At 36.2% G+C, this 9,408-nt stretch overlaps 2 protein-coding genes across 2 annotated transcripts; both read right to left on the bottom strand.

Annotated features, from left to right (window-relative positions):
- Positions 1-278: 278 nt before the first annotated feature.
- Positions 279-5,206, bottom strand: LOC119484020 (multidrug resistance-associated protein 4-like). Its single transcript, XM_037762579.1, has 7 exons — positions 5,175-5,206; positions 4,151-4,206; positions 3,479-3,598; positions 3,298-3,374; positions 2,839-3,011; positions 2,393-2,450; positions 279-710 (listed from the first exon to the last, which is right to left on the bottom strand). Exons 1-7 carry the CDS (start codon positions 5,204-5,206, stop codon positions 681-683), a joined length of 546 nt encoding a protein of 181 aa, XP_037618507.1. The 3' UTR covers positions 279-680.
- A 266-nt stretch (positions 5,207-5,472) lies between these two features.
- atp5pf (ATP synthase peripheral stalk subunit F6) lies at positions 5,473-9,056 on the bottom strand. The gene is made up of 4 exons (XM_037762555.1): positions 8,904-9,056; positions 7,480-7,649; positions 6,371-6,495; positions 5,473-5,627 (listed from the first exon to the last, which is right to left on the bottom strand). The coding sequence occupies exons 2-4, from the start codon at positions 7,647-7,649 to the stop codon at positions 5,599-5,601; spliced, it is 324 nt and encodes a 107-aa protein (XP_037618483.1). The 5' UTR covers positions 8,904-9,056; the 3' UTR covers positions 5,473-5,598.
- Between the last annotated feature and the right edge of the window lie 352 nt (positions 9,057-9,408).

Genomic DNA, 9,408 nt, shown 5'->3' with positions numbered 1-9,408 from the left:
TAAGTTTTAAGGTCCAACATCCTAAATGAAGAAGTCAAATAAGACCAAAAACAATACATAAGAGTGTTAAGACCGATAGCTCAGAGTGATAGAAGCTGGGTTAGAAGACTGGAGGTTGTGGGTTCGATCCTTATGAAACGCAGTAAAGTAAGTTTTAAGGGCCAACATCCTAAATGAAGAAGTCAAATAAGACCAAAAACATTAGATAAGAGTGTTAAGACCAATAGCTCAGAGTGATAGAAGCTGGGTTAGAAGACTGGAGGTTGTGGGTTCGATCCTTATAATGGGAGTTTTGAGATCTAACTTCCACAATGACGAAGACAAAGTTACCAGGAGAACAGTCCAAGTGTGCTTGGCATTGGTGGGTTGGTGGCGGAACATTCGGTTTGGATGGTTGTGTGGTTACACAAGAACTAGAGTTCGAATCCCCGGGGTAGTGGGGGCGTAAGTGTCAGGTACCGAAGGGAGTATGAGACGTGCGTCTCCTCCTGGGCTTTCGGAGACATAGAACGGAGATGTTATGAAACACAAAAATGCGTCTTTTTTTCCTTTTCGTGTTTATTTAGTGAAAAAAAACCCTGCATTTCTCCTGCATGACCCCCTCCGACCCTTCTGGGTACACCGTCTGCATTCATTCAGCAGAAGAAGAAGAAGACGTGGATGAAGAAAGTCCGTCACCCTCAGTTGTGGTCAGAAGACTCTGCACTCATCTGGGGAGAAAAGAAGAGAAGGAAGACATGAGATTTGCATCACATTCACAAACATCAGAGCCTAAAACAACAGTTATAGAATAACTTCTACAAATACTACAACAACAACAACAACTATGATTACAGTTATAAAAAAGCTTCTACAACAACAACTACTATGATTACAGTTCTAAAAAAGCTTCTCTAACAACAACAACAACAACTATGATTACAGTTCTAAAAAAGCTTCTACAACAACAACTACTATGATTACAGTTATAGAGTAACTTCTACAAATACACAGTAAACATGTACTATACTCTGACTTTAATTACTTTGTTTACATACTGTATTTTGACTATATTTTGACATACTATACTATGACTGTTTTTAACATAATATACTATAACTTTTTAATGATTTTTTTGAAATACTATATCATGGCCATTTTTTTTTTTACATATTATTCTATTACTTTTTATAGTTGTTTTTTGCGACATACTATACAATGGGTTTATTTTATAATTTTTCTTTGACATACTATGACATGACTTTTTTTTAAAACTTTTTTTGGACATACTGTAGTAGGACTATTTTTAAAAAAATACTAAACTATGACCTTTTTATGATTTATTTTTACATACTATACTATGACTATTTTTTGACATACTATACTATGACTTTTTAATTATTGTTTTGACATACTATATTATGGCTATTTTTTTTACATACTATTCTATGAATTTGTATGTTTGTTTTTTTTAATAATTTCTTTTGACATACTATACCATGACATTTTTTTTTTTTTTTTACTTTTTTGGACATACTGTAGTAGGACTATTTATTTTTAAATACTATATGACTTTTTTATGATCGTTTTTACATACTATACTACATATACTATGACTATTTTTCTGACATACTATACTATGACTTTTTAATGATTGTTTTTACATACTATACTGTGACAATTTTTGGAAATACTATACTATGACATTTTTATGATTTGTTTTTACATACTGTATTATGAATATTTTTTTACATACTATACTATGGCAACTTTTTTTTCCATACTATTCTATTACTTTTTATGGTTGTTTTTTGCGACATACTATCCTATGTTTTTTTTTTATAATTTATTTTTGACATACTGTACCATGACTTTTTTTTTTTAACTTTTTTTAAACTTTTTTTTGACATACTGTATTATGATTTTTTTTTACATACTGTACTATGGCTATTTTTCGACATACTATATGACTTTTTTTTGACATACTATAGTATTTATTTTTTTCGACATAGTATACTATAATTTTTTCTGACATACTATACCATGATTATTTTTTTGACATACTGTACTATGACTTTTTTTCGACATACTATACTATGACTTTTTATGTTTTTTTTGCGACATACTATACTATGTTTTTTTATAATTTCTTTTTGACACGATGACTATTTTACGTAGGACTATTTTTAAGTAGGACTATTTTTTTAAATACTATACTATGACTTTTTATGACATTTTTATATATGCATACTTAATGACTTTTTTATGGAATACTTTACTATGACTTTTTATATGACATACTATACCATAGCACGTGTGCATTAATGCCAAACCTAAATTTAATTGACATACTATGACCTTTATGATGATAAACAAGTACAGTTTTCTAGAATCTATGAGTAAGAGGACTCACCGGTATCCTGTCGCTGTCTATGATGGTGTTGAGACGATGAGGGATCAGCTCATCTGTCCTGCAGAGACACGGTAGAGATGTTAAAGAAATGCATTTTACTACCTGAGCCACGAGTAAAATGAATAAAGTCTTTGATAAGAACAATAGACTTTTGTTGGTGTGATCTTTTGAGTTTGTATCTGCTGCACTAGTGGTTTGATGTGGTTTGATGTTCTGTTTTGATACAGTTTTAATTACCAGATGAAAAATGCCTCCCTTTTCTAACATGCAGATCAGAGCTATGTCTAAAAACACCAACATACTTGCTTTCACTGCACGTTTGCTACAGCAGGACCAGCAGCTACAGCAGGAAGCTTTGAAGACAAACTAATAGGAGGAATAAAAACGGAGTACACAGTATTACTGCATGCATTTTTTGCCAATGAGGTGAGTTGTGTCAGCAGTACCTGGGGTCTACGTTGGCCGTGGCCTTGTGGATGACCAAGATGCGGTTCTTCCTCAGGATGGCTCTGGCCAAACACACCAGCTGCCTCTGGCCCACACTGAAGTTGGAGCCCGACTCGGCCAGAACCGTCTCGAACTGCCCGGGCAGCTCCTCCACCGCGGACTTCAGCTGCACCTGCAGGGAACACCGAGTGAGTGATTGCCTGACGCACACGACAATGAGAGCTAGAAGCTCAACTGTTGGAGTGTGCTGATTGGATACTGGATTCTAAAATGCGTTTTGCTGCCGGCCCCGTCCACAGCAGTACATTGTTTTGCTCCCGTGCTGGTACTCCTGTCTGCTTCTCCAAACTCCATCTACTGTAGGTAATACACTAACTATGGAGAAGAACCTCCTATAACCCCACTTGAAAACACCCAAACTATCCCTTTAATATTAAAAGATTAAAAATGTTCCTTACGGTCTCTGAGCAGCAGGCAGCCAAAGGTGGTGATGGTAACAAAGATGGAGCAGATGCCGTGGAGACGGACAGCGAACCAGCAAGAGGTGGTCAGCAACAACCAGGCCTCTGTTCAGGACAAGCCCACAAACGCTTCATATTGATGAGCAGTGAATGTAAAGGTGCTGAGGCTGAGGAGAACCTGAGTGCAGGTCCTGCTGGGCATCGAAGGCTTTCTGGAACCTCTCCTCTGCTCCAAAGGCTCGGATGGTCCACAGGCCCTGAAGAGACGACGACAGGTGGGACAACACTGGACTCCGAGCTGCAGGACAGATGAAAAAAAAAGTATAGTATGTTGAAAAATATCCTGAAAAAAAGTCATGTGATATGTCGAAATATTTATTGAAAAAAAGTCATAATATGTCTAAAAAAATTCATGAAGAAAAGTCATAGTATAGTATGTCGAAAGAATAAAAAAATCATAGTATGGTATGTCGAAAAAATGAAAAAAATCATAGTATAGTATGTTGAAAGAATAAAAAAATCATAGTATAGTATGTCTAAAGAATAAAAAAAAAATCATAGTATAGTATGACAAAAAAATTAAAAAGTCATGATATAGAATGCTGAAAAATAAGTCATAATATAGTATGTCGAAAAATCTTATAGTATACTATGTTGAAAGGAATCATAGTACTGTATATCTAAAAAGTTCTTGAAAAAAAGTCACAGTACAGTATGTCTTTATTCCCAATATTATGACTTCCATCTTAATTTCCTTTTAAGCCATATCTCCCTCACCAAGAAACGTGTCAACAACAAGGCTTATATTAAATAAAGTTACATTCATCTCATTCATCATCTTGTTACTCACGGTTACATGTGCAGCCAGTAGCACTGAGGATGGATACATGGATGTCAACGTGCAGCCTGTGTGTGATAAACTACACAACACAACACAAACAGAACTATTGTGTCTCTTGTTGTCCTGCAGCAGCAGCTGCTCTGTGCACAGCTGGTACCAATCACAATGACGTCATCAACTCGTGCCACATGGGGCACAAATACCAACCACTATATCAACATACTGTACATCTTATAAGGAATTTAACTTGTCCTTTCTTAATATTTGGCTCCTACACCCACAGAGGGAGATACTAAAGCATTTTTTTAAATATTAAATAATAAGAAATATTGTACTTTTTACTCCACTACATTAATCTGACAGATATAGCTACTTTTCAGATCAAGATTTTATATAACAAACATCTATTAAAAATGCATTTTTATAGATGAAACTACTTAACAGTATACAGTTGTTAAAATTAGCTCTATCATGACAACATTCAGGTGCTGCTTGGATGTAATGAATCAAGAATAAAATTCCAATAATAAATATTAGGGCTATCAATCGATTAAAACATTTAATCACGATTAATCACAAATTAATCGCACATTTTTTTATCTGTTTAAAATGTACCTCAAAGGGAGATTTGTCAAGTATTTAATACTCTTATCAACATGGGAGTTGCACTATGCCCTCTTGCTCTTTGCTATCAAAATAAATGGTAAAAGAAAGATTTTCAAACAAAGAAACCCAAGGCCTCCTTGCAGCTACGTAGTGTGTTTACTTGGTACATTTTCTGAGCTCCACATTAAAGCTTGGCTGCACAATCTCTAAAACTTTGGGCATCAGGTCAGATGGAAACGTCCCCTTTCCTGGTGCTATTTTTGGGTCTCAAATATTCATTCTGGAGAGGCTTAAATGCATTTATGTCCTTCTCATAATACAGACCAATGCAGAGTGACAGCCAGTTTCCATCTAGGTCAATCGACATTTCACAAACTGTAATTTATCATCAACAGTGCCTTTAAAAGATCTACAAAGACATGCATACCTGTATTTGAGCGTGCTCTTATTCGCCTTCATGATCACTTACTAAAAATATCTCCAGGTCACCATCTATGCAAACAGCAAATAATAATAGGCCTTTACATGTTATGGAAGGAATTATATCCCTTTGTTGCTTCGTTAACTTGTCAGTCAAAGTGGTGAAAATATCCCATAGCAGAGAATACTTCAACCACTTTAGATACTTTACAAGTTAATGACAACATCTATAATAATATCACATATATTTAGAGATATATTGTCCAGTAACATTTTTCGCATCACACAAAACGATGAACTCCATGTGAATATTGGATTTAATCCACTGCACAGTCTTAATTGAGAACCAAGTGCTTCATGGTTCAAACCACTTTATTTTATTAAATACAACAGATTTGTGACATGTAGGAGATTGACAACATGGAAATTGTTCACTTGGCAGCTTCATCAAGCTTGGGGTCTGAAAAAAAAACAACAAAAAAAGAAAAAGTGAGTAATTCCCCAAGATTTTAAATGAGACATACTGCAGCTGTACAACACGTTAATCTAGACAAAGACTACAGCAATATGTAGCAACTAACTAGACGTAGATTCATTAAAAATACAGCGAAGCTCAAAAATAAAAGCTTCAGGAATGAATTTCAAACAGAATGAGAAAACTGTCTGGCTTTGATAAGTGTCACTATCCAGGTGCTATAAATAGACACAGACAAAGCTCTCTAGTGGCAAAGGCATACATATTTATGAAGAGGAACTGTTAGATTGTGTGAAAGCAAAAAATCTGTTATTAAAAACAGTGGAGCCATTATAAGCACATCTAATTGTCATTCTAATGCTGTAGCTGATCATCATTCAGGACTTTTCTATAACAAACAGTCTGCACTTAAAACGATTGAGAAACACACTATCTGGGTCACTTTGTCCTTCAAAAGCTCCTCTGTACATCAGTAAGCCAAGGTCAAAGTTAAAACCTTGGCTCTAGATAAAAAAAAAGTACATTATGCAACTCTTTATGAACATTGCAATACCATGTCTAGACGATTATTTGTTGTTTTCTCCAAGCAAAATGTCTAGCTGTGATTTTGATTTACTCCAACCACTTAAAAGCAACACATTTGTGTTTGTAATTGATAATAATAGAGAACGATAAGGGAAGGAGACACTCACAGTACACAATGTAAACCAACATAAACCCAGACTAACCAGTGAATTTGATATCAGGGAACTTGGCCATGTCTCCTCCGCCATATAGCCTCTGCAGTTTGATCACCTCCTCAGACACGTTCTTCTGATAGGCGGGTCCTGCGTCCACAAGGCCACCTGAAGACCTGGGAGAGCCAAGGCATGAAATGATGTTCAAAAGAGGAGCGAGAGGGTGGCGATGAGAGGAGGGGATGCCATTTAAATAGGCAAGCAGGGAGGAATGAAATTAAATTGCATGCTGAAGAAGCCACAAAGTAGGTATTTTCTGTAGGGATGTCACAAGAACCGATACTTCGGTACCAAAATTCTATAAATGTGACGGTACTCGTTTTCTTCGGTACCGAACAATGCCTGTAATGGTCATTTGGTACCGGAGCGGAGGTACTGGAGATGCGATTCTTCCGGATGTAATGGGGGCAGTATACACATACAAGTGTTCTCATCTGCCGTGAAAAGAAGGAAGAAGAAGAAGAATGCCGTAACAGCACGGAAAAAACAACAACACGAGACGTGAAAGATGGCAGCTGCTGCAGCGCTACCTCCGCCTCAACTCGATGAGAAAACAAATAGCAAGAGTCGGATATGGAAGTACTTTGCGTTCGAGGCGGATTTACAAGGAGTATTAATAGATTTGTAAAAACCAGTACGCGGTGCAGTAACGGTGCCGTCGTACTTTTCTTTCCAAAGGAGGAAATACTTCCAATTTAGCAAAGCACCTCAAAGACAGACATCCAGACAATAGTGTTTCTTTTAAATACTTGAAGACTACATGCCACTGTTCTGTTTTGCAATGTTAATAGACGTTTCTTTTTATTTATTACTTAAAGGCTACATGCCTCTGTTTTTTGTAATGTTCAAATGTTTTAATAAAAGGAGTGCGTGTTGAATTACATGGGATTTATTATTTTATTATTTTTTACCTTGGTATCGAATTGGTATCGCAAAATCGTGTAAATTCACTGGTACTAGTATCGACTACTAGATTTCTGGTACCATGACATCCCTAATTTTCTGTTAATATGTCACTGGAGACTGGACTCTGAGCTTCTATGCAGTATGGACATTTCGTGTGGGTGGGTATTGACAACAGTTGTGCATCATCCACTGACTTGCTCTTGGTGTTGTAGTCCCGGATCTTGTCCAGGAACAGTTTCTGGATGGGGTCGAGCTCCTTGGTCCGGTTGAAGAGGACAGCAGAGAGGCCGATGTTCCTGCGCAGGGTCAGGCCCACGGCGGAGCGCAGCAGGGAGGACAGCTGGAACAACCGGTGAAGCGCCATCTGAAGGAACAACAACAAGCCTCGCGTTACGTCGTTTCTTAGACAACGGGCTACGTCAACTGCTAAACTTATGACATCACACGTCATTCTGCTGCATTCTGGGAAGATTTGCAGGACTGGCTGTCAACCAAAATCCAACTACTTGCCCCTATTACAAGAGAAAATATTGTGTTTGGTATTAACATGAAGGACATTAAGAGTGACTTGATATTGAACAATCTGATATAGCTGGCAAATGTTTTCATACATGCATCCATATGGAGGAAAATGAAACCCCTATTTTCTGTTTTCAAAAGGGACCATGTGGACAATCATCTCAGTGCTTTAAGACTAATGAAAGGACAACATGCAAAGTGTCTCCTCAGAGCTTATGAAGAACTGAACATTTATGATGATGACCCCTATAGAGCTACTATGGAAGAGTGCAGTCTTATTATTTATTTATGCATTTCTTTTTTGTTCCTTGAATTATTTTCTACCCTCTCTTTTATATTTGTTATTATATTATTATTTTTTTTAATACAATTTAAGTTATCTTTCCTATCCAATTGTGCCTTGTATGTTAGAAGTATTGAGTTTATACTGACAAGTATACAGAAAAGTCTAAGTATGGACATCATCTCAGTGCTTTAAGACTAATAAAAGAACAACATGCAAAGTGTCTTATGAAGAACTGAACATATATGATGATGACCCCTATAGAGCTACTATGGAAGAGTGCAGTCTTATTATTATTTATTTATTTATGCATTTCTTTTTTTGTTCCTTGAATTATTTTCTACTCTCATTTATTTTTTGTTTTTATATTATTTTTTTGATAATTTAAGTTATCTTTCCTTAATGCTTGTAAATGAATTATCTTCAATAAAATAATAATAATAAAGCTAGCAGTTAGCTGCTGTTAGCTGAATGACATTGAATTAACTACATGTAAAAAAAGGTGTGACATTACACTTGCACCATTTGTCGACTTCCTTTAGTAATCACACAACAACATCATGTAATGTCAGATTTATTAAAGTGTTTGTTTCAATCTGAGCCAAACACATGATAGCATTAGCATAATGCTAACATGCTAAGCTAAGCTAGCTTTAGCTTCCAAACAGTGTCCTCTGTGGTCTGTTAAGTTGCATTAACTCCCACTAACGTTACACTCACTGATTAAGCAGACCTGTATTTGTTAGTGTGTACATTAATGATAGATAAAGCGTAGTTAGATGTGTGATATCATGTATTTTAGAGCTCAGGACTCACCTTGAGGTTTGACACTTTGAGTACAGGATCCTAATGTGGAGCACCGCGGTGGATTGTGGGGGAAAGGAGGCGATCAAGGGACGTCATAACGGCGCCTCCTTTGCGCAGAGCTGCGCATATTTGGGTTGACCTCACATGACAGCAACATTATCCCCAAATAGACTAAAGTGGCATATAAATATATATCATGTTTTATTTTATTTAAACTGACAATAACCTGATATTTTTCAGTTGGAGCTTCATTAATTCATTCTCACTGTGCAATATCATTTTCCACTTGTGCAATTTTGTTTATAGTCTGTTTATTGTCAATACTGTATATACTGCTCCTATTTTTATACTTCCTTCTATTTAAATGGTTCATATTTTGTTACACTTCTTTTAGCTCTTTTTTTTTACTGTGTTAGCTGATGCATCTTGTTTTTTGCACTATCCCCTTTGCTGCTGTACACTGCAAATTTCCCCACTGCGAGACTAATAAAGGAATATCTTATCTTATCTTATC

The sequence above is a fragment of the Sebastes umbrosus genome, chromosome 24, assembly GCF_015220745.1.
Source record: "Sebastes umbrosus isolate fSebUmb1 chromosome 24, fSebUmb1.pri, whole genome shotgun sequence".
NCBI classification, from domain to species: Eukaryota; Metazoa; Chordata; class Actinopteri; order Perciformes; family Sebastidae; genus Sebastes; species Sebastes umbrosus.
Note: the sequence above shows the minus strand (reverse complement) of the source record. Positions and strands in the feature narration are given on the sequence as shown.